A 27,277-nucleotide genomic window follows, 5' to 3' on the forward strand; every position below is an offset into this window, starting at 1 on the left:
AAAAAAAAGCCAAGGAATTATTTTAAAAAAGAATCTGTAGCAGAGGCAGCAGTGCCTGCCAAATATCCAAATACTCCTCTACATTTCTCAGCCTCTCTTGCAGATAGGTTGGGGCCATGTGATTACTTCCATCTAAAGAGCTGTAAGTGCAAATAACTCGTGTCATTTCTAGTCAAAGTCACTTCAGCATCGGAATAAATCCTCTTTTCTCCTCCTGCAGTAGCAATGATGAAAGCTATAAAGAAAGGTGGTATCCCAAAAAGGTGAACCTTTGCCCCATATCCACTTTTCCTCTTGGCCTGCAAAGCCTCTTGGAAATACAGAAACAGCAAAAACGAAACAAAACAACATACATACAACACAAATAATACCCTTCATTATGTGAAGCCATTGAGAATCCAGGGCCTTGCATCTCAGCATAGCAATCTGAATAATATACCTTAGTGCTAGAATTAACTCAATTTTATTTACTGGAAGGAAACCGGCATCTCTCTTTAAAAAGTGGAAAACAAAAATATTCAAGGACCACATGGTGGCGCTATCTCTACAGTAAACTAATGACTTTAGTTAGGATTTTACAGCACATTAAAAACCAGCAAAATGGATTCTTTACTTCTTCGTGTTAAAAATGGCACCATCCAGCTAGTTTCTTGCTTCCAGGGAAAACCACAATGGATTCTTTACTTCTTCGTGTTAAAAATGGCACCATCCAGCTAGTTTCTTGCTTTCAGGGAAAACCACCATATGCACAACTGCCTCTGCACAGTTCCAGAAAGGATGACATTTATAGGCTAATCTAGCTTACCCGGAAACCAAACTAAACAACCTACAGAATTCTTCTTACCATCATCTCTCTATAGTCAACCTTCAGGTCTGTCTTGTCTGGTGTTAAGGAAGAAGAAAATTTTAGCCATGTACTATGATCCACTGAGGCCAGAATCTATCTACATTTTTTTTTTAATATTCATCTCTTGGACATAAATAAGACAAAATTTTTTTTTGACAGGTAGAGTTACAGACAATGAGAGAGAGACAGAGAGAAAGGTCTTCCCTCCATTGGTTCACCTTCCAAATGGCTGCTATGGCCGGAACTATGCCGATCTGAAGCCAGCAGCCAGGTGCTTCCTCCTGGTCTCCCATGTGGGTGCAAGGGCCCAAGCACTTGGGCCATCCTCCACTGCCTTCTCGGGCCACAGCAGAGAGCTGGACTGGAAGAGGAGCAGCCGGGACTAGAACCTGGCACCCATATGGGATGCCAGCGCTGCAGGCGGAGGATTAACCAAGTGAGCCACGGTGCCGGCCCCTCCATCTACCTTTTGATCCTTGTTTTTATATCATTTTTAATAGTATTTTATGTACACAGGATTTTTTTTCATTTTTAATATTTATTTATTTGAAAGAGAGAGTTACAGAGAAAGGGAGAGACAGACAGATCTTCCTTCTGCTGCTTCATTCCCCAAATGGCAGCCACAGCCAGAGCTGGGTCAGGCAGAAGCCAGGAGCCAGGAACTCCATGCTGGTCTCCCATGTAGGGGGCAGGGCTCAAGTACTTGTTTTTCCAGGTGCATTAGCAGGGAGCTGGATCACAAGTGGAGCACCCAGGACTCAACCTGGTGCTCACATTGGATGCTGGCATCACAGGTGGCAGCTCAATTGCTGTACCACAATGCCTGTCCCCGTGCATGGGATTTCCTTTCTTTTTTTTTTTTTTTTTTTTGACAGGCAGAGTGGATAGTGTGAGAGAGAGACAGAGAGAAAGGTCTTCCTTTGCCGTTGGTTCACCCTCCAATGGCCGCCGCTGCAGCTGGCGCACCGCGCTGATCCGATGGCAGGAGCCAGGATCCAGGTGCTTTTCCTGGTCTCCCATGGGGTGCAGGGCCCAAGCACCTGGGCCATCCTCCACTGCACTCCCGGGCCATAGCAGAGAGCTGGCCTGGAAGAGGGGCAACCGGGACAGAATCCGGCGCCCTGACCGGGACTAGAACCCGGTGTGCCGGCGCCGCAAGGTGGAGGATTAGCCTATTGAGCCACGGCGCCGGCTGGATTTCCTTTCTTTTTTAAAAAAATATTATTTATTTGAAAGGCAGAGTTGGGAGGGGGGGATGGAGAGAAAACTCTTCTATCCACTGGTTCAATCCCCAGATGGCTCCAACAGCCAGGGCTTGGCCAGGCCAAAGCCTGGAGCCTGGAACTCCATCAATGTCTCCCAGGAGGGTGGCAGGGTTCCAAATAGTTGCACAGTCTTCTATTGCTTTCCCACACACATCATCAGGGAGCTAGATCAGAAGTAGAGTAGCTGGGACTCAAACCAAAGCTCATATGGAATGCCAGTGTCATAGGCAGTGACTTAACCTCTTGTGCCACAATGGTAACTCCCGTATGTAGGATTTTCACAGCATTCTTCCCTACTCCCCAGACTGGGGGGACGATACAAGGAGAGAGAGCTCTTTTGCTAGGAACCCCCACCTGGAATTAAATGTTCATGTCTGAGTGACCAAGCCCCTCTGGCTAAGTTCTCATCCTTCAGGCTTTAGCTCTGGCAGGACTTCCTCTGGGCTCCACTACGGAAGGCGAGGTTTTCCGCCTGGGTGATGTTCTAGCTCCAGATTACTTACTCATGTTTTCACTGTTGGACCAAGAGGTCCTGGAAAACATGGACGCTAAGCTGCAACATGGCACAGGGTACACAGGCCAGAAGCTCTGCAGTCAGAAAGATCTGACACCCAGCCTGGGGAAGTCACTGGAGCCGTGTGAATTCTCAGATTCTGCATCTGTGAAATAGCATACTGTTTACTTCATGGGTTGGTCATGAGAATTTTCTTTTGGAAAATTATTTTTTTTTTTTTTTTTTTTTTGACAGGCAGAGTGGACAGTGAGAGAGAGAGAGAGACAGAGAGAAAGGTCTTCCTTTTGCCGTTGGTTCACCCTCCAATGGCCGCCGCGGCTGGCGCGCTGCGGCCGGCGCACCGCGCTGATCCGATGGCAGGAGCCTAGGAGCCAGGTGCTTTTCCTGGTCTCCCATGGGGTGCAGGGCCCAAGCACCTGGGCCATCCTCCACTGCACTCCCTGGCCACAGCAGAGAGCTGGCCTGGAAGAGGGGCAACCGGGACAGAATCCGGCGCCCCGACCGGGACTAGAACCTGGTGTGCCGGCGCCGCAAGGCGGAGGATTAGCCTAGTGAGCCGCGGCGCCGGCCCTTCTTTTGGAAAATTATTAATTATTCTTTCCCATGGTAAATTCTCAAGCAGACTATTCTAAGACCTATTACTTGAAAAATTGGAGGGCAGCTGGGAGGGGAGTACGTGGGTAGAGAAATGGAACTGTGACTGTTCTTTGGAGTGTGAAGTCATCAACTCAAACACTAGTCAGCATAAGTTCTCTGGAGCTTTTTTTTTTTTTTTTTTTTTTTTTTTATTTTTTGATAGGCAGAGTGGACAGTGAGAGAGAGAGACAGGTCTTCCCTTGCCGTTGGTTCACCCTCCAATGGCCGCCGCTGCAGCCGGCGCAGCGCGCTGATCCGATGGCAGGAGCCAGGAGCCAGGTGCTTTTTCCTGGTCTCCCATGGGGTGCAGGGCCCAAGCACCTGGGCCATCCTCCACTGCACTCCCTGGCCATAGCAGAGAGCTGGCCTGGAAGAGGGGCAACCGGGACAGAATCCGGCGCCCCGACCGGGACTAGAACCCGGTGTGCCGGCGCCGCAAGGTGGAGGATTAGCCTATTGAGCCACGGCGCCGGCTCATCTCTGGAGCTTTTGATTCTGGATATAGTAAATCCACTGACAAACAAGACACCCACCTCCAGGCAGTTTGCATATAGTGTTCAAGTCAATTAGGACTCACCTTTTGGACCATGGAGACAAGTCTTGTTATTTCTTTCAGCATTGTCCTTGTACTCCTAAAGAAAGGGAAAATGTAAGCCACAACTGGGAAGATATTTGCAACATTTAGAAAAAGACAGTGGACCAATATCTAGAATACATAAAACTGCCTACAAATTGATAAAGAAAAATGAGAAGACATGGACAGGCATTTCACAGAAAAGGACACAAATGATTAGTAAACACAGGAAAAGATTCACAACCTCATTACAAATCAAGAAAATGCAAATTAAAATCAAACAGTGAAGTACCATTCACAACAAAAACACAGGGAAAAATAAAAAATAAAAAAATTAAATTCTGACAACAGCAAATGTTAAAGAGTCTAAGAAACATTAGGGACTTTCACACAGTCAGTGGACAGATAAATATGAATATCTTAGAAAGCAAACTTCTCATTATCTTTGCAAAGTTGAAAACACACAAGTCAATGACTCAGATATTCTTTTCCCTCATACTTATTCTAGAAAAGCACTCATACATGTACACTGAGAAATAAAAACAAAAATATTTCCGTGGCTCAATAGGCTAATCCTCCGCCTGTGGCGCCAGCACACCGGGTTCTAGTCCCGGTCAGGGTGCCGGATTCTGTCCCGGTTGCTTTTCTTCCAGTCGAGCTCTCTGCTGTGGCCCGGGAAGGCAGTGGAGGATGGCCCAAGTGCTTGGGCCCTGTACCCTCAAGGGAGACCAGGAGAAGCACCTGGCTCCTGGCTTTGGATCAGCGCGGTGCGCCAGCCGCAGCAGCCAATGGGGGGTGAACCAACAGAAAAAGGAAGACCTTTCTCTCTGTCTCTCTCTCTCTACTCTGCCGGTCAAAAAAAAAAAAAAAAAAAATTTTTTTTTCAAAAGGTTCATGGAAAACATACCCCTAGTGACTGTTTGAAATCCTATGTATACTGTTTTTTCCTATACATACATACTTACAATGAAGTTTAACCTATAAATTAGGTACAGTAAGAGATTAACAATAACTAGTAATAAAATAGAACAATTAGAACAATCTAATATAAGAAAAGTTATATTGATGTGGTCTCTCAAAAATATTTTTTAAAAGACTCATTTATTTGAAAGACAGAACTACACAGAGGTGGGGAGGCAGAAAGATCTTCCACCAGCTGGTTTATTCCCAAATGGCTGCAACAGCAAGGGCTAGGCCAAATTGAAGACAGGAGCCTGGAACTCCACCTAGGTCTCCCACATGGGTGGCAGGGGCCCAGGTACTTGGGCCACTCTCCACTGCTTTCACAAGCACATTAGCAGGGAGCTGGATGGGAAGTGGAGCCAGCAGCAGGGACTGAACCAACACCACAGTTAACCCACTGCACCACGTCAGCCTGTCTGTCAAAATACATTAATGTGGGGCTGGCGACATGGTGCAGAGAGTCAAGGAGCTGTCTGCAATCTTGACATCCTATATCTGAGTGTGAGTTTGATTCCTGGCTGCTCCACTTTTTTTTTTTTTTTTTTGACAGGTAGAGTTATAGACAATGTGAGAGAGAGAGAGAGAGAGAGACAGAGAGAAAGGTCTTCCTTCCGTTGGTTCACTCCCCAAATGGCCGCGACGGCTGGCGCTGCGCCAATCTGAAGCCAGGAGCCAGGTGCTTCTTCCTGGTTGGGTGCAGGGGACCAAGTACTTGGGCCATCCTCCACCGCCCTCCTGGGCCACAGCAGAGAGCTGGACTGGAACAGGAGCAACCGGGACTAAAACCCGTCGCCTATATGGGATGCCGGCGCCGCAGGCGGAGGATTAACCAAGTGAGCCACAGCGCTGGCCCGCTGCTCCACTTCTGATCCAGCTCCCTGCTATGTGCCTGGGGGGCAGTGGAAGATGGCCAAGCGCTTGGGCCCCTCCTACATGTAAGAGTTAGTCTAGGCTCCTGGCTTTGGCCTGGCCCAGCCATGGCTATTGTGACCATTTAGGGAATGAACCAAGGGATGGAAAATCTTTTTGTCTGTCCCTGTCACTCTTTGAATTAAAAAACAAACAAACAAACAAACAAAAAACCTCTTAAAGTACTTACACCTTTTCACTCAATGCCTTCTCTTGGGCATTTCTAAATTGTCAACATCACTACTCAAACACAAACATTGTGATACAGTGATTGTCAATTTGGTAACAAAGATGGTTACTGACTGACTAATGGGTGGGTAGCATATAAAGCATGGGTCTGCTAGACAATGGGACTGACTCACCTTCCAGGTGAGTCAGAGAGGGATACAGTAGGATAGCATGGAATTTCACTGTGCTTAGAACAGCATGCAGTTTAAAAATTGTGGATTTTTTCTATCACTGTAATTTTCCTTTAATATTTTCTTAAAGATTTATTTATTTATTTGAAAGGCAGCAAGTTAGAGAGGCAGAGACAGGGACAGAGACAGAGACAGAGGCAGAGGCAGAGGGGGAGAGAGAGAGAGAGAGAGAGTCTTCCATCTGCTGGTTCACTCCCCAAATGGCTGCAACAGCCGGAGCTGGACTGATCTGAAGCCAGGAGCCAGGAGCCTCCTCTACATGGGTACAGGGGCCCAAGGACTCAGGCCGTCTTCCACTGCTTTCCCAGGCCATAGCGAGAGCTGGATTGGAAGTGGAGCAGCTGGGACTTGAACCAGCACCCATATGGAATGCCAGCAACTGCAGGTGGCGGCTTTACCTGCTACCTCACAGTGCTGGGGCCTTCCTTTAATATTTTCAAACTATGGCTGACTGAGGGTTAAATGAAACCCAGAATTCAAAAGCACAGATTAAAGAGCACCACTATACTTAAATGCAACTCTCAGGGCTGGCGCTGTGTCGCAGTAGATTAATCCTCCCCCTGTGGTGCCAGCATCTCATATGGGCGCCTGTTCTAGTCCTGGCTGCTCCTCTTCCCATCCAGCTCTCTGCCATGGCCTGGGAAAGCAGTGGAGGATGGCCCAAGTCCTTGGGCCCCTGCACCCGTGTGGGAGACCGGCAAGAGGCCCCTGGCTCCTGGCTTCGGATCGGCACAGCTTCGGCCATTTGGGGAGTGAACCAGCGGATGGAAGACCTTTCTGTCTCTCCCTCTGTCTGTAACTCTACCTCTCAAAAAACAAAAACAAAAACAAAAACAAAACAAAAAAACTTAAAAAAAAGGGGTTGAAGAAAATGAGAATTTAAAAAAATGCAACTTTCAATATCCAGTAGTGACACAGTAACTAGAAATGAAATCTCTTGGTAATGTATTATTTCATTTTGGCTATTTTTCTCCTTTCTCTCTCTTTTTAAAGATTTATTTATATGAAAGGCGGCATGATGGAAAGTCAGTTTATTACGTAAGACTAAGATCAGTAGAAGCCTGCATTATTTGGAAATAAGTACCTCTGAAAGTATTTGTGTGGGAGGCAAAGGCTGTAGAACAGGGGGCTGATTTTTTTGTTGTAATTTCTAAAAAACTTATTTTGATTTGAAAGGTAGAGTAACAGGGAGAGGGAGAGAGAAAGAGATCATCTACCTGCTGGTTCACCTCCCAAATGCCTGCAAAAGCCAGGACCAGGCAGCTGATGATGGCCCAAATGCTTGGGTTACTGCCACCCACAAGGGAGACCTGGAGGGGAAAGGGGAGAGGAGTTCCTGGCTCTTGGCCTCGGCCTGGATCAGCTCTGGTCATTGCCGTCAGCTGAGAAGTGAGTCAGAGGATGGGGGATCCCTCTCTGTCTCTTCTCTCTCTGTAACTCTTTCAAATAAATAAATAAATCTTTAAAAAAACCAAAAACCAAAAAACTAGATGCCTAAAGTTCTCAAAATAAGTCCAGTGAATACCATTTCTATAAATTTCCTCCATGACCACAGAAATAAGGGAAATGTTGTAGTTATTCATTTCTTGAATTATAACCCACATTAGCATATTGAAAACTTTGAGGAAAGCAACAATAGACTTAATTTTCACTACTATTTTCCAAGTTTACTAGGCCTTGAAATTCCTTTACTCCGAAACAGTATTAATAGCATTCTCTTAGACCACAGTAGAGGTGCTGATGCTGCGGCATAAGGTCACTAGTGACCGTGAGCATGAAGCTTTACTATGCTACAGGCTGGGGTGAGGCCCTGTTGCCTCCTGTTCTTTATCTATTCTCCTGATTTTCTCTGCCTTATCATTAACCTGCTAAGCCACAGAGCCGGATCCTCTGGCCCATTTTTACTCATCATACTTCCTGGAGATTAGATCAGGTTGCACACTGCATATATCAATAGTTTACTGAGTACTGCTCAGTGGTGTGCCACAGCTGAACCATTCACATCTTGAAGGACTCTGGGTTGTTTCCAGTTTTGTTGTTCTTATTGCTGTTAAAGATTCATTTATTTGAATAAATAAGAGAGACAGAAGAGGGAGAGGGAGAAAGAAATCTTCCCTCTGCTGGTTCACTCCCCAAATGGCCATATTAGCTGGAGCTGGGCCAGGCTGAAGCCAGGAACCCGGAATGCTGTCCATCTCTCCCAAGCAGATGGCAGGGGCCCAAGTACTGGGACCATCATCTGCTGCTTTCCCAGATGTATCAGCAGGAAGCTGGATAGGGAGTGGAGCAGCTGAGACTTGAATATGTATTGCAAACAGGGGCTTAATTCACTGTGCCACAACACTGTACTCATTCCCAGTTTTTGTCTATTACAAATAAAGCTACTATGAACAACTGTAAGTACTTTTCTCCCAAATATTATTTTATTTGAAAAGCAGTAACGAGGGAGGGAGAGACAGAGAATCTTCCATCTGCTGGTTCACTCCCCAAATGCCTACAAAAGCCAAACCACTACAGGCCAAAGCCAGAAGCCAGGAACTTCATCTGGCAAGCACTTAGGTCATCATCTGCAGCTTCCCAGGTTGTGCATTAGCAGGCAGTTGGATCACAAGTGTGGAATAACTGGGACTGAACTGGCATTCAGTGAGGGATGGGGGCATCTCAGGCGGTGTCTTAACCCACTGAGCCACAAGGTCTACCCATGTACACGTTTTTTGTGAGAAGACAATCACACATTCTTAAGGTTAAGTTATTTAGTCTAAGAACTGAAGTACTTCAGAACTCAATTAGTTCCACATTAATCCTAATAATAATCACTGAGTATTTTTTTTTCAGAGACAGGCTCTATAATAAGCAATTTACAGACATAATCCTATGAGATAGACATTGTTATCCTCAGATGGAAATAAGGGTGGATAGATTAATCTTCCATACCACAAGTGTTCAAATATGATTTAAAAATCTTTATTAAAAAAGATTTTACCGGAGTGGGAAGAAGGGAGGGGAACAGAAAAAAAAGGGGGAAGGGAAAAGGGGAGAGAGGAGGGGAGGAGAAGAACAGGGGGAGGGGAAAGGAGGGAGAGAAGGGGAGAGGAGAGGAGGGAGGGCAAAGGAAGGGAGAAGAAGGGAGAGCAGGGAAGGAGAGGAGGAAGGGAAAAGATGAGAGAAAAGAGTGAATAGGAGGGAACAGAGGGCCCTTCCATCTGCCGGTTAAGTCCCCAAATGTCAGCAAGCCTGGGCTGGGACAGGCTGAAATGAGGTGCCAAGAACTCCATCCAGGTCTTCCATGTGGATGGCAGGAAACCAAGTATTTTGGGCCATCATCTGCTGCCTCCCCAGGATGCATTAGCAGGGAGCTGGATTAGAAGCGCATAGCAACCAAGGCTTGGACTGGGATAAGGCATCCTATGGGCTTAAACCACTGTGCCACATCATTTGCTCCCAAGAGCGACTATTTTATAACTGTAGCATATCACTTTTCATATTCGAACACACTTCACTAAAATCATTAAAATTCTTTTAAAAATATATTGCTACTTGTCAAACAAAATTGTCAAGGTGATTTCAAAATTCCTATGGAAAATGCAATGGACCTACAACAGCCCAAACAGTCTTGAAATACAAAAAGGTGGGGCCGGCACCATGGCTCACTTGGTTAATCATCTGCCTGCGGCGCCGGCATCCCATATGGGCACCGGGTTCTAGTCCTGGTTGCTCCTCTTCCAGTCCAGCTCTCTGCAGTGGCCCAGGAGAGTAGTGGAAGATGGCTCAAGTGCTTGGGCCCTGCACCCACATGGGAGACCTGGAAGAAGCTCCTGGCTCCTGGCTTCAGATCAGCGCAGCTCCAGCTGTTGCGGCCAATTGGGGAGTGAATCAGCAGATGGAAGACCTCTTTCTCTCTCTGCGTACCTCTGCCTTTCAAATGAATAAATCTTATATATATATATATATATATTTTTTTTTTTTTTTGACAGGCAGAGTTAGTGTGAGAGAGAGACAGAGAGAAAGGTCTTCCCTCCACTGGTTCACCCCCAAATGGCCGCTATGGCCGGTGCTGCGCCAATCTGAAGCCAGGAGCTTCCTCCTGGTCTCCATGCGGGTGCAGGCCCAAGCACTTGGGCCATCCTCCACTGCCTTCCCGGGCCATAGCAGAGAGTTGGACTGGAAGAGGAGCAACCGGGACAGGATCTGGCGCCCCGACCGGGACTAGAACCCAGGTGCCAGCGCTGCAGGCGGAGGATTAGCCAAGTGAATAAATCTTAAAAAAAAAAAAAAAAAAAAAAAAAAAGGTGGTACAGGAATATATCTATAGATCCCATGTGGTCTAAACTATGTACCTTTAGATCAATGGAACACAGTTCTGAGTCCAGAAACACATCCTTATAGTCAACCAATTTTCAACATGGGTATCAAGATAATAGAGAATAGTTTTTCCAACAAATGTTGCTGGAACAACTGATATTCATATGCAAAAGAATCTAAACAGATGGCTACCTCACATCATACACAGAAATGAACTCAAAATAGAACACAGATTTTTTCTTTTTAAAAGATTTATTTATTTATTTAAACTCTGAGTTTCAGAGAGAGAGAGAGAGAGAGAGAAAGAGAGCTTTCATCTGCTGGTCCACTCTCTAGATGGCCACAACAGCCAGGGTTCGTCATTTTCCACTGCTTTCCCAGGCACATTAGCAGGGAGCTGGATCAGAAGTGGAGTGGCTGAGGCCAGCGTCGTGGCTCGTGGCTCACTTGGTTAATCCTCCGCCTGCAGTGCTGGCATCCCATATGGACGTCGGGTCCTAGTCCCAGTTGCTCCTGTTCCAGTCCAGCTCTCTGCTGTGACCCAGGAGGGTAGTGGAGGATGGCCCAAGTGCTTGGACCCCTGCACCGGCATGGGAGACCAGGAAGAAGCATCTGGCTCCTGGCTTCGGACTGGCGTAGTTCTGGCCGTAGCAGCCATTTGGGGGGTGAACCAACGGAAGGAAGACCTTTCTCTCTGCCTCTCTCTCTCTCATTGTCTATGACTCTACCTGTTAAAAAAAAAAAAAAAAAAAAAAAAGAAGAAGAAGAAGTGGAGTGTCCTGGACACGAATCAGTGCTCATGCAGGTTGCCAACATTGCAGGCAGTGTCTTTACCCACTATTTCAGTCCCAGAACACAGGTCTAAATGTAAGCACTAACTCATAAAATTCTTAGAAGAATACGTAGGGGTAAATATGACATTGGGCTATCAATGGCTCCTTAGATGACACCAAAAACACTTTACAGAAAGAAAAAAAAAAAAAAAAAACTTCAGGGGTTGGTGGGCTAAGCTGCTGCCTGAAACCCATATAAAGAGTGCCAGCTCAAGTCCTGGCTGCTCCATTTCTGACCCAGCTCCCTGCAAATGTGCCTGGGAAGGCAGCAGAAATGGTCCAAGTTCTAGGGCCCCTGACACCCTTGTGGGGCAATCTGCACAGAGCTCTGGGCTCCTGGCTTCAGTCTGGACCAGACCCAGCCATGGCAGCCATTTGCAGAGGGAACATATCGAAGGAAGATTTCTCTCCCTCTCGGTCACTTTCAAATAAAGAAATAAATTTTATTAAAAATCTTGAACTGCAATGGTACCATCCAGAAAGTGGAGGGGTGGGTCTTTTCCTAGTGTTTAAGACACGACTTGAGAGGTTTGGGCACTATATCAGGAATACTCCGCTCTGGCTCCTGACTTCAGCTTCCTAGTAATGCAGACCCTGGAGGCAGTGATAATGGTTCAAGTAAACTGTGTCCCTGCCACGTATGTTGGAGACTGGCTCTTGGCTTTCACCCTAGTCCAGTCCCGATCATCATGGGCATCTGGAAGTGAACCATCAGAAGGGAGATCTGTCTGTCCACATCTCTCTGCCTCTCAAATGAACAGTTGTGTTGCAGTGGTTTGAGCCACTGCCTGAGATGCAGGCATCCCATAGGCATGCTGGTTCAAATAAAGCCTGCTCCACTTCTGATCCAGCACCCTGCTCATGTATCTGGGAAAGCACTGGAAGATGGCCTAAGTCCTTGGGTGTCTGCACCCATGTGGAAAACCTGACTCCTAGTTTTGGCCTGGCCCACCTCCAGCTGTTGTGGCCATTTGGGGAGGGAATCAGCAGATGTAAGATTTTTCTCTTTTCCCCCTTCTCTTTGTGACTCTGACTCTCAAATAAAATAAACCTTCAAGAAAAAACAGCAGTAATAAAATAAATAAATAGTGTAATATAACCCACAGAATGGAAGAAGATACTTGCAAAGCACGTATCTGACAAAGACATTATATCCATAATGAAGTCTTACAACTCAACAATAGACAATTCAACTAAAAATGTGCAAATGGGGTCAGTGCTGTGGCACAGTGAGTAAAGTTGCCACCTATGACACTGGCATCCCATATGGGTGCTGGTTTAAGTTCCAGCTGCACTACTTCCTGATCCAGCTCCCTGCTAATGTGCCTGGAAAAAGCAGCAGAGAATGGCCCAAGTGCTCCTGGCTCCTGGCTCCAGATTGGGCCAGCTTCGGCTATTATGGTCATTTGGAGAGTGAACCAGTGGATGGAAGATCTCTTTCTTTAAACTTTGCCTTTGAAATAAATGAATAAATATTTCAAAAATAAAAATGGGCAAAGGATCTGAATATGCATTTCTCCAAAGGAGATACACAAATGATCAATGAACACATGAAAAAATGCTCAACATTCATAGTCATTATAAAATTACAAATAAAAACAAAATGAGATACCACTTTACACTCATTAGAATAGCTAAAATAAAAAGGACAAACAATAGCAAGAGGAGGGTCTGGGTAAACTGGGATCCTCATAGATTGCTTCTGGAATTCTAAAATGATGCAGCTACTTTGGAAAAGTTGAGCAGTTCCGCAAAGGTAAAATATGGAGTCACCATGTGACTCAGCAATTCCACTCTTAGTTATGTAAGAAAAATGAAATCATATGTGCATGCAAAACTGACGCAAATATTCATAACAGCATAATTCATAATAGCCAAAAAGCAGAAACTCAAACGTCCATAAAATTATAAATGGATAAACATCATGTGGATAGCTATACAATGGAATATTATTTGGCAATAGCAAGAAACAAAGTTCTGGGGCTGGCATTGTGGAGTAGCAGGTAAAGCTGCCGCCTGTGATGCCAGCATCTCGTATGGGTGCTGGTTTGGGTCTCAGCAGCTCCATTTTTGATCCAGCTCTCTGTTAATGGCCTGGGAAAAGCAGTGGAAGACATCCCAAGTGCTTGGGGCCCTGTATCCACATGTGAGACCTGGGCAAAGCTCCTGGATTCAGTCTGTCCCAGCCCTGGCCATTGTGGCCATCTGGGGGAAGTGAACCAACAGATGGAAGATCTCTCTATCTCTCTCTCAAATAAAGAAATCCTATTGTTTTCCCTAAAGAAAGCAAGTTTTGTTATATGGATGAAACTCAAAGACAAAGTAAAAGAAGCCAGTCACAAAAAACATGTAGTATGATCCAATTATATGAAATGTTCAAAATGTGCTTATTAATCATGTAATTGATTAGTGGTTATAGAAGCTGAGGGAATGGAAAATGGGGAGTGACTATCCATAGCTGCTTCTTTTTTGGGAAATAAAAGTGTTCAAAAATTAGAGCAGAAATGGGTATACAATTCTGTGATTAAAGAGGGAGTGAATTTCTTAAAATTCTCTCTGTTTGAGAGGCAGAGAGACAGAGTGAGAGAGTGCTCCCATCTACTGTTCACTCCCCACATGTCCATAACAGGAGGGCTGGGCCAAAGCTAAAAGCCAAGAGCCCAAGTCAGGTCTCTTATGGATGGCAGGAATCCAATTACTTGAACTAACACTGCTGTCTCCCAGGGTTCAGATTAGCAGGAAGCTGGAGTTAGGAGCCAGAGTTAGGAACTGAACCCAGATACTGCAAGGCTAAACACCTGCTCCAGAGGGTAAATTATAAAGTATATGAATTGTATCTCATTAAAATCTATTAATTAAAAATGCTGCTATTTAGCCATATGAAAAGAACAGCAGCAATAACTAAAGTACACTGATTAGTTAATATGTACAAATGTGCTACATATGTACATATAAATGCTTTATGTCACTTTATTGTCCCAGCATTCTCTGTAGCACTATATTGGCTACTGCTATATTACTAACCCCCCACCCCCAACTCGGTGGGTTAAAATATTACCTATTAAAGCTGACAAGTTTACAGGTATGTTAGGCCAGTCATTTCTTTTGCTTTGGGCTGGTCTAGGCTGGCCTCAACTGGGATGACTGATTCTGCTCCACAATGCCTCTCATCTTCTAGGACTGTGGTCTATATACTTGTTCCTATGGCAATGGCAAAAATCCAAGACAGCTGAATCACTTCAGGCTTCTAGAAACCTAAGCTGTGCAGTAGCACACTAACACTTTTATCACATTTTATTGCAGCCCTATCTAGAGCAGCCCAGATATAAAGAGTGGGAAGGTAGACTTTACCTCTCTTTGGAAGGAACTATCAAAAATCAATTTACCGACATGGAAAACCACTGTACAATTAGAATATGGTGAAGACTGGATGTAAACACGGTAAAACAAAAACTGCTTCCTGTACTCCAACCATTTCAGACACCAAATGAGTGTGTTTTCCACACCAAACAAGTCTCTGTATCAACTGTGTGTCCTATAATTTAATTCAATGCTGATGTTATCTACCTGGAAATAGCCTCAGATCCTACAAGTCAAGAGCTCTGTCCCGTAAGACCATCCCCTACCTCAGAAGCCAATCACAAGTAGCAGGTGGGCAGGTTACCCACAATTCTGTCCAACTTGGTTATCAGGGATTCCCATAACCTCCTGCCTCAAGTTTCACGATGTGCTAAAATGGCCCAGAGAACATAAGAAACACTGCACTTGCATTTATTATCAAATATTTTATAAAGTGTACAAATGAACAATAAAGAGGTGAACAGATGAAGAGCTACACAGGGTAAGGTCTAGAAGGGTCCCAAGTGTAGGAGCTTTTGTCCCCACGGAATCTGGGGTGTAGTCCTGGCACATGGAGATGTTCACTAACCTGGAAGCTCTTAGACCTGGTAGTTTGGCTTTTTATGAAGCCTTCATCATGTAGGCATAACCAACCTTCAATCTCCAGTCCCTCTTCACTCCATGGGTAGAGAAGTAGAGCTTCTAATCATGGTCTGGCCTTTCTGGATACCAGTTCTGATTCTGAGGTAATTCAAGAGTACACAAGAGGGGCCAGTTCTGTGGCACAGCGGGTTAAGCTGCTGTGTGCAGCGCTGGCATCCCATATGAGCTCCAGTACATGTCCCGGCTGCTCCACTTCTGATCCAGCTCCCTGCTAATGTGCCTGGGACAGCAGTGGAAAATGGCCCAACTCCTGGGCCCAGGAGATCCCGAGCTCCTGGCTCCTGGCTCCAGCCTGGTCTAGTCCTGGCTGTTGCAGCCGTCTGGAGAGTGAACCAATGGATGGAAGATCTGTCTCTCTCTTTCTCTAACTCTGCCTTTCAAATAAAATAAATCCTTAAAAAAAAAAAAAAAAAGAGTCCACCAAGAGTCATTTCTTTAAAACCCAAATGGTCCCAGTCACTCAGGAAATTCCAAGGGATTTAGGAGTTCTGCACCAGGAATCAGGGTCAAAGACCAAACACCAGAAAAAAGATGCTCCTAGCAGCTCTATCATACAGGAAATGACAAGATTTGAGGTGGTGTGTCAGAAACCAGGGGCAGAGAACAAGAAGTATTTCTTTAAAAATATTATTTATTTGAGAGGCACAGAAAATGAGAAGGGGCGGAGCCAGAGAGCTCCCATCTGTTGGTTTATACCCAAATGCCCACACTGGCCAAGTGGGGAAGTGGTGGTGCTCAATCTGGGAGCTAAGAACTCAATCCTGGTCTTCTATATGGGTGGTAGGAACCCAATCATTTGAGCCATCACTGCTGCTTCCCTTGTCAGCATTAGCACGAAGCTAGTCAGGAGCCAGATCCAGGTATCAAACCCAGGCACTTTGATATGGAATGCAAATGCCCACTGAAGTATAAATTTCTTATTAGGTCAGATATGGGTACTAAACCCCACCAAATGCCCACCATCATTTTAATAGTTCAACCAGTTAGGCCAGCGCCATGGCTCACTTGGCTAATCCTCTGCCTGTAGTGCCGGCACCCCAGGTTCTAGTCCCGGTTGGGGTGCCAGATTCTGTCCCAGTTGCTCCTCTTCCAGTCCAGCTCTCTGCTGTGGCCCGGGAGTGCAGTGGAGGGTGGCCCAGGTGCTTGGGTCCCTGCATCTGCATGGGAGACTGGGAGGAAGCACCCGGCTCCTGGCTTCAGATCGGCGCAGCGCCAGCCATAGTGGCCATTAGGGTAGCGAACCAAAGGAAGACCTTTCTCTCTGTCTATAACTCTGTCAAATAAAAAAAAAAAAAATAGTTCAACCAGTTAAACATTCAGTATAGATTTTTCCAAAAAGCCCTAGTGAGAGATAGTCAAGTGCCTTACTTTGATACAAATAACAAAATTATTTTGATCTCCCATTCTAGGAATTCCAACAAGAAAGATATATTAATCAGCCATGACTTCTTTTTCCTACTAAAACTAGACTCTGAGGGGGTGGGTGGTTGATACAATGGTTAAAATACTGCCTGGGACACCTATACCCTATATCAGAGGACCTGGGTTTGAGTCTTAGCTCTACTCCCAATTACAGCCTCTGCTAATGCGCGCCCTGGGAGGCAGCAAGTGATGGCTCAAGTATGCCTTGTCCCTGTCACCATCAGGAGAGATTCAGTTTGAGTCCCCTGCTCCTATCTTTGGCTTGGCCTAGCCCCAGCTGTTATGGGTATCTGGGGATGAAATAGTAGATAGATCTGTTTCTCTCTGCCTCTCAAACCAAAGAAAATTAAAACTAGACTAATTCCCACTGATTAATAATTCTTTTTCTAAATTAGTGGGTTCATTCTCAACCTGGATGATTCTGTCCCTAATTCCCCTAGATATCTGCAATCAATGTCTGGAGGCAGTTTTGGTTGTCACAATTGGGGATGGAGAAAGGCAGGCTGCTACTATATCGAGGTAAGTAGAGGCCAGGAATGGTGCTAAACTTGCTATAATGCACAGAAGAGTCCTCCACAACAAAGAATAATCCATCCTCAAGTGCCAAGTGCTAAAGCTGAGAAAGACTTGTACATCCCGAGTCTCACAGGCAAAATCTGGCTCATGGAGACTAATCTCATTGCTTCATAATTTCAGTTAGAAAAAAACCCATGCTGCATTTTCTAATCCTTATTTTACCTACTCCCCAGGATGGATTCCTAGAGCAACATTAAGGCTACAGGAGCAAAGGAGACCTGAAACACCCCAATTATGACAAACTTCAACATTTTGTCCCTTCTAGGTGTTTCTGCTAGAGACAGTAAGCATTTACTTTGCAAGCCTGATAAGGGTGCAAGTGATAAGTGATGATGAATGGACATTGTCTCTCTCTCTCTCTCTCTTTTTTTTTTTTTGACAGGCAGAGTAGACAGTGAGAGAGAGAGACAGAGAGAAAGGTCTTCCTTTTGCCGCTGGTTCACCCTCCAATGGCCGCCGCAGCTGGCACACCGCACTGATCTGATGGCAGGAGCCAGGTGCTTCTCCTGGTCTCCCATGGGGTGCAGGGCCCAAGCACTTGGGCCATCCTCCACTGCACTTCCTGGCCACAGCAGAGAGCTGGCCTGGAAGACGGGCAACCGGGACAGAATCCGGCACCCTGACTGGGACTAGAACCTGGTGTGCCGGCGCTGCAAGGTGGAGGATTAGCCTAGTGAACCGCGGCGCTGGCCTGGACATTGTCTCTTCTAACGGAGAAAGAAGAAAATAAAAAGGACTGATATGCTTCCCAGGCAACAGAATATTATGAGTATTCTTCAAAAAATTGAGTCTGGACTATATCTGATAGATAGGTCCCTGAAGACTTCACAAAGACTATAGTTAATGTTCTAGAATTCTAAGGCCCAGTATACCTGTAAGTACTGACTTAGTCCAACTAGGAAGAATCTTGAACATACAGTAAAAAACAAAACAAAACAAAACAAAACAACAACATGCATAGCATGCTATGGTTGTTGTATAAGAGGAGAAAATGCATAGTAAATTTGTGTGTAAAAAGGTAACTATTTTAAAGGATACACTGTACAAAAAATTGATGATATTGGTCACCTTCAACGGAAGTGGCATGTACCAATGCCATCTCACTAGTCCCAGTGATCAATTTCTGTTCACAATTGATCGTAATGATAAGACTAAGAACCAAAGGGATCACAGAAACAAGAATAGTGTCTGCAAATACTAGCTGATAGAATAAAAAAGGGAGAGAATGTTCCAACATGGGAAGTGAGATACACAGCAGACCCATAGAATGGCAGATGTCCTAAACAACACTCTGGCCTCAGAATCAGCCCTTAAGGCATGTGGATCCGGCTGAAAAGCCCATGAGAGTATTTCAGGCATGGAAAGCCAAGACACTCTGGGGGGGAAAAAAACCTAAATGAAAGATCTCTGCTTGTGAGATCCCAGTGGAAAGAATGGGTCATCAAAGAAGGAGGTACCTTTCTCTGAAGGGAGGAGAGAACTTCCACTTTGACCATGGCCTTGTCTAAATATGATCAGAGTCGGTGAACTCAGGGGGCTTCCATAGCCTTGGCAGCTCATGACAAGAGCCTAGGGTGATTACTGAGGCCATAAACAAGAGTGTCAATTTGTTAAGTCAACAACAGGAGTCACTGTGTACTTACTCCTCATGTAGGATCTTTGTCCTTAGTGTGCTGTACATTGAGATTTAATGCTATAACTAGTACTCAAACAGTATTTTTTACTTTATGTTTCTGTGTGGGAGCAAACTGTTGAAATCTTTACTTAATGTATGCTAAACTGATCTTCTGTATATAAAGAGAAACGAAAATGAATCTTGATGTGAATGGAAGGGGAGAGGGAGTGGGAAAGGGGAGGGTTGCGGGTGGGAGGGACGTTATGGGGGGGAAGCCATTGTAATCCATAAGCTGTACTTTGGAAATTTATATTCATTAAATAAAAGTTTGAAAGAAAAAAAAAAAAAGGAAATGGGTTTCTGCAGGGGCAGGGAAAGTAGGAGAGTGCTGCTATACATTTTGAATTCTGAAATATAAAAAAATCAGTCAATAAAATGCCAGTGAATCTTTTACAGCTAATAAATATTTAGTATGACTTTTATTTCTGTATATAGAAAACCCTAACACAACAAATTCTGTTAGGCAAAGAGGGCTGAGATTGAAAAATAATGATTAAAAACAGCAGGAGTGGGGGAGGGTATTTGGCGCATGGTTAAGGTGCTGCTTGGGATGCCTGCATCCCATACCAGGGTTCCTGGGTTCAAGTCCAGGCTCTGTGTCCACTTCCAGCTTCCTGCTAATGCACACCCTGGGGGGCAGCAAATGTTGGCTCAAGTACATGGGTCCCTGCAACCCACATGGGAAACCTGGATTGAGTTTTGTGCTCCTGGCTTTGAACTGGCCCAGCTCTGGCTCTGTGGGCATTTGGAGAGTAAACCAGCAGAAGGAAGTACTCTGACTCTGTCTCTCTGCCTTTCAAATAAATAACAGTAATAAAAATAGAGGGAACCCAGCCTCAACAACACATTTAAATCTATTTTGAGAATGTTTCGGGAATCATTTGGTTTCTCAGATGAGTACCTTTCACAAACAATTCACTATAGAAAAAAGAACGCTATAAGCTTGCACAGTCCTTTTTCTTTTTTTTAAGCCCAAGGTGCCTATATGTAAGTCACAGGCAATGAACCAGAGCAATGTTTTTCATTCTGTTTTTTTTTTGGGGGGGTGGGGTGGGGAACAGAAATTCTACCAAGGTGAGAGCAATTTATGACACTAACACATAAAACAAATAAAAAGACTGCTTAGTAGAGGCAAAACAGAGAATCTGCTTTGACTTCTCCTTTTGTCTAGCTCAAGTACAGTAGAAAATCCTAAGGCTCCATAAAACTCAAGAAAACATTTAGCATACTTGAGTTAACATTTACTGAACAATTTTTATGTGCCAAAACACTGTTTCTAAGTGCTTTATGTGAATTAATTCATTTTATCTTGACAACAATCCTATAAGGTAGGTATTATTATCACCTTCAGTTTCAGACACGGAAAGAGAGAGGTAATTATGGCAGGACGGTTAAAAGCATGGACTCTAGTAATCTAACTAGAGTTAACTAACCCTGATCATATTCCACTCTTTAAACATCTGAAACATAATTTGCAAAGCTTCTATCAAAGACTGTTCCCTGTGTATCTGTAACGCATTTAGGCAACATCCCTGCAAGGAGGCATCATGAAACTAACGTTTAATCACCTCTACTATGGTTAGGAAGTCTGAGGGCGGCTCAGCTAACACTGCCCCAGCATAGCAATGTAAGAGTTGAGCTGTCTATTTTCTTTTTTAAGTTTTATTCATTTATTTTGAGAGGTAGAGTTAAAGACAGAGAGAGGGAGAGAGAGGTCCTCCATCCTCTAGTTCACACTCCAAATGGCTGCAGTGGCTGGAGCTGGGCGGATCTGAAAAGCAAGAGCCAGGAGCTTCTTCCGGGTCTCCCACGCGAGTGCAGGGACCCATGGACTGGGGGCCATCTTCTACTGCTTTCCCAGGCCATAGCAGAGAGCTGGATGGGAAGAGGAGCAGTCTGGACTTGAACCCACGCCACAAGCAGAGGCTTTAGTGCACTACGCCCCAGCGCTGGCCCCAGCTGTCTATTCACACCTGGAGAACTCAAGCAGGGAGCAGAACAGCAGAATTCCGGAAATCTAGGCAGTTCTTGTGTGTATCACCTTTCCCGAGGAAGGTTTAGTTAAAAACACACCTTCAGTGGAAGTACATCACAATTCAATGCACACTGCTCTGGAGGTTAGCCATGACCTGGCGTCCTTTATGTATTAGTTTTGTATTGCTGCTGTTAACAAATTACCACAAATTTAGTGGTGGTAACACAACACAAATTTATCCTCTTACACTTCCACTCTTCAGAAATCAGAACCTAAAGCATCAGTAAGGTTACACTCTTATGAAAGGAGAGAGCCTCTTTTCTCGCATTTTCCAGCTTCTGGGGGCTTCTTGGCTCCGGGCTTCCCTTCAACTTCAAATTCTGCAATGGTGTTTTTCTCACCTTTCATCATTTCTGATACTGACTCTGCCGTCTCCCTCTTCCATCTTTTAAGGACTCTTGTAATTACCCTGTGCTGAGCCAAGTACCCGGCTAACGGGCTGCCCTCTTAAGGTCAGCTTAGTTCCACCTGCACCCTCCAGCTTCCCTCTATCTTGGGTTGGAGGGATCAGGCCTTGGACACATTTGGGAAAACGATTATCCTGTTTTGCATACCTTTGTTGGTTCAAATAATTCGCGGTCCATTCATTCAATGAGGTCATTTTATCACTACATTTTAGTCTCTGGTAGGCTCTAAAGCATCCACGAAAGGACAGAACACTATCTTGCTTGTTTATACCTAGCTGACAATTCAGGAGTCAGTGTAGTTACTGAAAGCTACTTGAATGCAGACTTTAACTTTTCTAGACATTGGTATTCTGGAATTCCATTAAAGTGTTTTTTGGTAGCACACTCAGTTATGTTGCTGATGAGAAATCTGATTATGAAAGCAATGTGATATGGTGAAAAAAGTCTAAAGACCAAATTACTGGACTTCTCTGAGCCCAGGCTTCTCATCTATAAAATGGGGATACGATTCTCTATCTTAAAGGGTTGCTTATCATAATGATTAAACAAAAACACTGTTCTTTTTTTCTAAATTTGAATATAGTTTTACTGAACTATATGTCATTTCAAAGCAAAAGTTTATGATGTCAATTCATTACATGAATTTAACTTTTTATTTATGTATTTCATTGTAGCGCTGTGACAACAAAATGACATCTATGTAGCAGAGCATACACAAATCAACAGGAAGCTGTAACTTTTCATTACACCACTGCCAGAATACTTAGCTTTTTGTTGGAGACTAAGCAACACACGCTTTCTCTTCTGATATTTAAATAACATTCTTTCAGTATTTCCATGACCTGTTTTGCATTAGATTACAAAAGCACATGGAAGAAATGTTACACATAGTCCCTGCTCTCAAATAAAAAAAACTGTTGGAAGTGTGATATATTTGCATACACGAAGAATTAAAGGGAGATCAGTGTAAACTTAAGTGCAGTCTTTGAAAGAGCTGGGACTTGGGATAGTAATTCAGGCTGACTTCCTCTGTATCTTAATAAAACAACAAACAAAATCTGACCCATAAATTCCAAAGGGGATATTTAGGATTCGCTGCTTAAATTTCAGAGCTTGAATTGGCTTTTGAGTTCAGTGAATATAGGAGTGATATTTGAATTATTCCCTAAACCCCTACGGGTCCACAGATGTGAAAGAAAAACCCAAGTAGATCCTTCCCCAAAATTATTCTGCTTTACGGTAAAAACTACTATATTCTATGAACTTCGGGGTTGTCTGCGGATATTAACAGTCTATATTTTTCCTGAACCCCATCAAGAAAAGTCAGTGCAGAATTTTGAGAAACAAACAGTAGCCACAGAAATCTGACAGGCCTAGCGTCGCATTCTTCTGTTAAGGATTTGGAAGGATATAACACAAACTACCAATTACACCCACAAGCCTTATCAACACCAAGTGTAAGCGATAACGTGGAAATGCTTCCCTGCGCCTACTTTATATTCATTATCTTATTTCACGCATCAACCTGAAGGTACATTTGGAGCTTACTAATTTCTACGTTCAGTTTTTGATAAGGAGCGAAGAAAAACACCACGCTTAAGGAGTCACAGGACAGAATTAGGAATGCATGGTCTCTTCATCCTCCAACATCAGGCTGCCTAAAGAGGTTGAAGCCCGAAGGGCACAAAAACGTCGCGTCCTGGCAGTGGTTCGGAATGCCAGACACCCAGCAACGACAGAAACCGAACGGTCGCGCCGCCTCTCCCTTGGGTCCCAGCTCCGCAACCCCGAGCCCGCGAGAAAGCCCCCCAGGAGGGGCGCCGTTCACCGGCCTCACTCCCCACCCCAATTCGGAGCTCCGTTGCTTTCCCGTGCCGGCACGTCGCCTTACCGTGAACCGAGGACCAGCATGCCTCCTGCGGGGACCGGCACACACCGTCAGCTACCACCGGCTCCAAAGCGCCAGTCCCGCAACTGCGAAAAGGCTCAGGTGGTATGGCAGGAAGCTACTCAACGCGCAGCCGCCGCGGCCTCCACCCGCCGGCCAGCAGAGGGGCGCTGGGTGGCCCGAGACCCGCTCAGCGCGGCCCGCGGGCGGCGAGAGAAAGCGGGCCGTGGCGCCGCGGCGCCGAGCCCAGGGAGGTAGGTAGTGGTAGGGCTCTGGCTGCCAGTCGGGTAATTCCAGTAATAACGGCAAGCTCTCGCCGCCTTCGCCTGTCCTTTCCTCGCCCGCCCTTGCAGCTGACAGGAATGGAACAGTCCCGCGGCGGGGATTGTGGGAGGCGCACGCGCACGGGGTGGAGAGTGGGGGGGCGGAGGAGGCGGCGGCGGCGGCGGCAGCGGCCGTGGGGGCGGGGAAGGGGGGGAGGAAAGAAGAGGAGGAGGAGGAGGAGGCTTGGGCTCGCGCCGCCGAAGGTACGCGTGAGGGCCTGCGCCACAGCCGGCTTGACAGGGGCCGAGAGGGAGAGGCGGACCGCGCGAGGAGGCGCCGCTGAGCGAACGCGTACGGGCTGGCGGGAGCGCGGGGCGGCCGAAGGTGGTGGTTGGTGGGAGCAGCGAGCGACGAGTCCAGATAGATTCGTACGCGTGCCGGAGGGCGTGCGCGCTCCGCGGCCGGAATCGGGTGGGGAGGGGAGGGAGGGGAGAACGCGAGGAGGGAGGAGTGGGAGGCGGGGGGGCACGAGGCGCCCTTCGCTCCCTCCTCCCGCGGAGCTGCCGCCGCCGCTGCCGCTCTGCCGCCGCCGCCGCTCCCGCCGCCATTTTGGGTTCGCTTTGCGGAGGGGGAGACGATCCCCGTCTCGGGTGCGGGACCCGCCTCCCCTCAGTTTCCCCGCTTTAGCCCTACGCCTTTCCCTTCTCTCTCGCATTTCCGCCAGTCCGCTTAGCCGCTGGCCGCCTCCTGACAAGCGGGAGGGATCCGCTGTGGACCAAGGGAAGCAGAGGCGCCTGGCGGCCACCCCCTCTTCCCCACTTCCCTGCACTCTCATCGCTCTCGGCCTCGGCCTCTGACACGGTGAGTAGAACGGATCGGGCAGGCCTTGGGGCCTAAGTACGCTCTCTGCGACTCAGTCCTCGGCTTCCTGGGAGCTACTGTCATCTCCCCGGACCTGGACCTCCGGGAGAGCGGCGGTAAGGATGGGGGAGGGGAGAGTAGGGAAGGGGATCCTGAGCTTACCGGGAAGTCCCTTCAGGCGGGGGGTGAAGGGGTGTCCCTGACAGGCGGGCTCCTAGCTTGGGGGAGGGGGCGGGAAAGTAAGCGAGTGGAGGAGGAGGAGTCAGCTGTGCCCCTGACAGGTTATAGTTTGCGTCCGGAGGCAGGATTGGAGCATCTCCCATAGTCGTCCAGCGTGTATGTGTGGAAGGGATGGAAGTGGCGCGGAGCTGCTCTTCAGAGGGTAGTTTACCTGTGTGACAGGTCCGTGGTGTCCCTGACACGCGGAACTCTGTGTAGGGACGACAGGACGATCTCCGTGTTACAAGTTTCAGAAATGTCACTGGTTGGTTTGTGCATGGGAAGAGGTGTTTTTGGTCTAGAAGACAGATGAACTGTTGGTGTGGAGCGGCCGTGTGTGTGTGTGTGTGTGTATGTGCAAGGATGGAAAGTGTTTCCGAAGAGTTTGCCTGGGTTTGTGGAAGTGTAGTGGAATTCCCCTTGTGAGTTACTTGTTTCTAAAATCCGTGCTGGTGTGGTCTCTGCCGGTTGATTCATGTGGATTTCAGGGATTGGAAGCGCTTGATTGCTTGTTGGGTAACAGCAGTAGTTGTAGTATTCTAGACGATCTAGCAAGTGCAAAGGGTCTTCAGAAACCTTGTGGAAAATGCGTGTTTTGAAGAAAGTATGATTTCAAACATTTTTGCACGGAGAGAAACATCTTGTAATTCTGTTTTCCCATGAGCTTTTTGAAACACCTTGGCATGTTTGGGTCAGAGAGGGAAAGAAACTTGGCATAGTCACTTGTGGTCTTAAGAATAGTTTGTGCCTTTGAACAGAGTGAATTGTAGAAGATGTGAAGGCCCACAACGTCTTTGACAGAGTGATTGCTACGAGGCTATAAGGAATGGGTGGCTTTTTTGTTGATAGGGATTTCTGTTAACACCTTGTAACAGAATAAAGCTTTTCTGTTCTGAATGCTCTTCCATTTCTTCATGATCCTAAGTCTCTGAAAATGGTAGGGTAGATATTTTCTCCCATTTTACCAAATAGGGAAGTGAAGCATAAAAGGATAACTTTCCCAAGGTCACATGTTAGATTGATGACAAAGTTGGGAGTATAACTACTACTAATCCAGTAGAATGTGTGCCGTACCATGGTTCCTCAGGAAATCCTTTTCAGCAAATCCAAGTGTGTTGAGAAGATAGGGGCATATGGTTGTATTTGGGAGACCAGTTTGTTAGACACGTGTATGGAATGTAGGTTGTCCCTGCCAGTCTGACCTACCTAATATTTGTATCATGACTGTATTGTGTTTATAGGGGAAGCAGAGTATTTTTCACAGTCAGCTTGTATGTTTGCGGGAAAGAAGGCTTTTACAACTTAACTTGTACCACAGAAACTGTATGGGCGCTGACAGCCTGTCTGTCTGAGGGAGAATTCTCTCATTCATTCAGCAGATATTTATTGTATACCTATTTAGTGAGTGGTCCCTCCCTCTGGGGTGAGAATAATCAAAATATCACTGTTAAAATAGCCTGGGTGCATGTGAGGGAGAGTTGTTGTCACAGTCATAGGTAGTTGTGTTAAGTTGAGTGAGACAAACAAGTCAGGGTGGAATTGAGACCAGAAAACTTTCCTTAAGAATCTGTTCTGGGGCTGGTGCCGTGGCGCACTTGGTTAATCCTCTGCCTGCGGCACCAGCATCCCATATGGGCACCAGTTCTAGTCCCGGTTGCTCCTCTTCCAGGCCAGCTCTCTGCTGTGGCCTGAGATAGCAGTGGAAGATGGCCCAGGTCCTTGGGCCCCTGCACCCACGTGGGAGACCAGGAGGAAGCTCCTGGCTCCTGGCTTCGGATCGGCGCAGTTCCGACCATTGTGGCCATTTGGGAAGTGAACCAATGGAAGGAAGAGCTTTCTCTCTCTCTCACTGTCTGTAACTCTACCTGTCAAAAAAATAAAAATAAAATCTTAAAAAAGAATCTGTTCAATTGGGAGGGAATGTAAGTCTTTCAAACAATTAAGTATGGAAAGGTATAGAACATAGGGGTATTTAAGAATCTAATGGGGTGGCCAGTTTGTGATAGAGTATGCCTTCTTTGGCATTTTCTTTTGGCATTTATGACTATACTGTTTTGGGATTTGGGATTTATTAATATATGTGCCTGTGGATATTGAAACTTCTTGGCTGGGCTGAAGGATTCTTCGAAAGACTAATTTTATAGTAAGGATCCCCTTTATGAATATGAAGGAAGGATGCCTAAACTAAGCCAATTGACTGCATTCCTCTGGAAAGTGGAATATTTCTTGATATGCTAGATTAGCAGTTCCTAAAAGTTTTTTTGGGTCTCTTATCCTTCTGAGAATCTAATAAAAAACAGGTTGGGCCCCCACATTAGAAAATTAGCATAAAAGGCACAGTCCCAAGAATTGTGCGTAATGTTGCAAGAACTTAACCTGAAATGAAATTGAAGCAGTTTATATTTATGTCTTGTTACACAACCTTTTAAATTTTGTTTTAAAGTAGAGATGTTGGTATGAGTTTAAGAGAGTCTGTGACAGTATTTGAACATGTTGATGATAAATAGAACTTTAGGATCTGCATTTTTAATTTATCTTTTTTTTTTTTTTTTAACATTTATTTAGTTTTTTGAAAGGCAGAGTTTGAAGGAGAGACAGAGAGGGATCTTCTGTCTGCTGGTTCACTCCCTAAAAGGCCACAACTGCTGTAGCCAGGATCCTGGAAC

At 45.8% G+C, this 27,277-nt stretch overlaps 2 protein-coding genes across 37 annotated transcripts in view; one reads left to right on the top strand and one right to left on the bottom strand.

Annotated features, from left to right (window-relative positions):
• DAP3 (death associated protein 3) overlaps window positions 1-23,546 on the bottom strand; it is a 42,120-nt gene extending 18,574 nt beyond the window's left edge. For 2 of the 3 annotated variants that reach the window (XM_051857222.2, XM_051857221.2), the window contains exons 1-2: window positions 23,271-23,434; window positions 3,840-3,894 (exon numbers count right to left, since the gene is read on the bottom strand). In XM_051857222.2, coding sequence (XP_051713182.1) covers window positions 3,840-3,894; window positions 23,271-23,290 — 75 coding nt within the window. In that variant the 5' untranslated portion in view covers window positions 23,291-23,434. Of the gene's footprint in view, window positions 1-3,839; window positions 3,895-23,270 lie in introns of all 3 variants that reach the window. The other variant, XM_002715415.5, reaches the window with a different exon arrangement.
• ASH1L (ASH1 like histone lysine methyltransferase) overlaps window positions 1-27,277 on the top strand; it is a 241,742-nt gene that overhangs the window by 2,209 nt on the left and 212,256 nt on the right. For 4 of the 34 annotated variants that reach the window (XM_070077535.1, XM_070077545.1, XM_070077561.1 and 1 more), the window contains exons 1-2: window positions 23,704-23,794; window positions 24,256-24,392. The gene's annotated coding sequence lies outside the window, so the exon portion shown is untranslated. Of the gene's footprint in view, window positions 1-17,126; window positions 17,206-23,656; window positions 23,883-23,927; window positions 24,509-27,277 lie in introns of those variants that run through there. The other 30 variants (XM_070077544.1, XM_070077540.1, XM_070077553.1 and 27 more) reach the window with 25 other exon arrangements.

Source organism: Oryctolagus cuniculus, chromosome 7, assembly GCF_964237555.1.
Source record: "Oryctolagus cuniculus chromosome 7, mOryCun1.1, whole genome shotgun sequence".
NCBI classification, from domain to species: Eukaryota; Metazoa; Chordata; class Mammalia; order Lagomorpha; family Leporidae; genus Oryctolagus; species Oryctolagus cuniculus.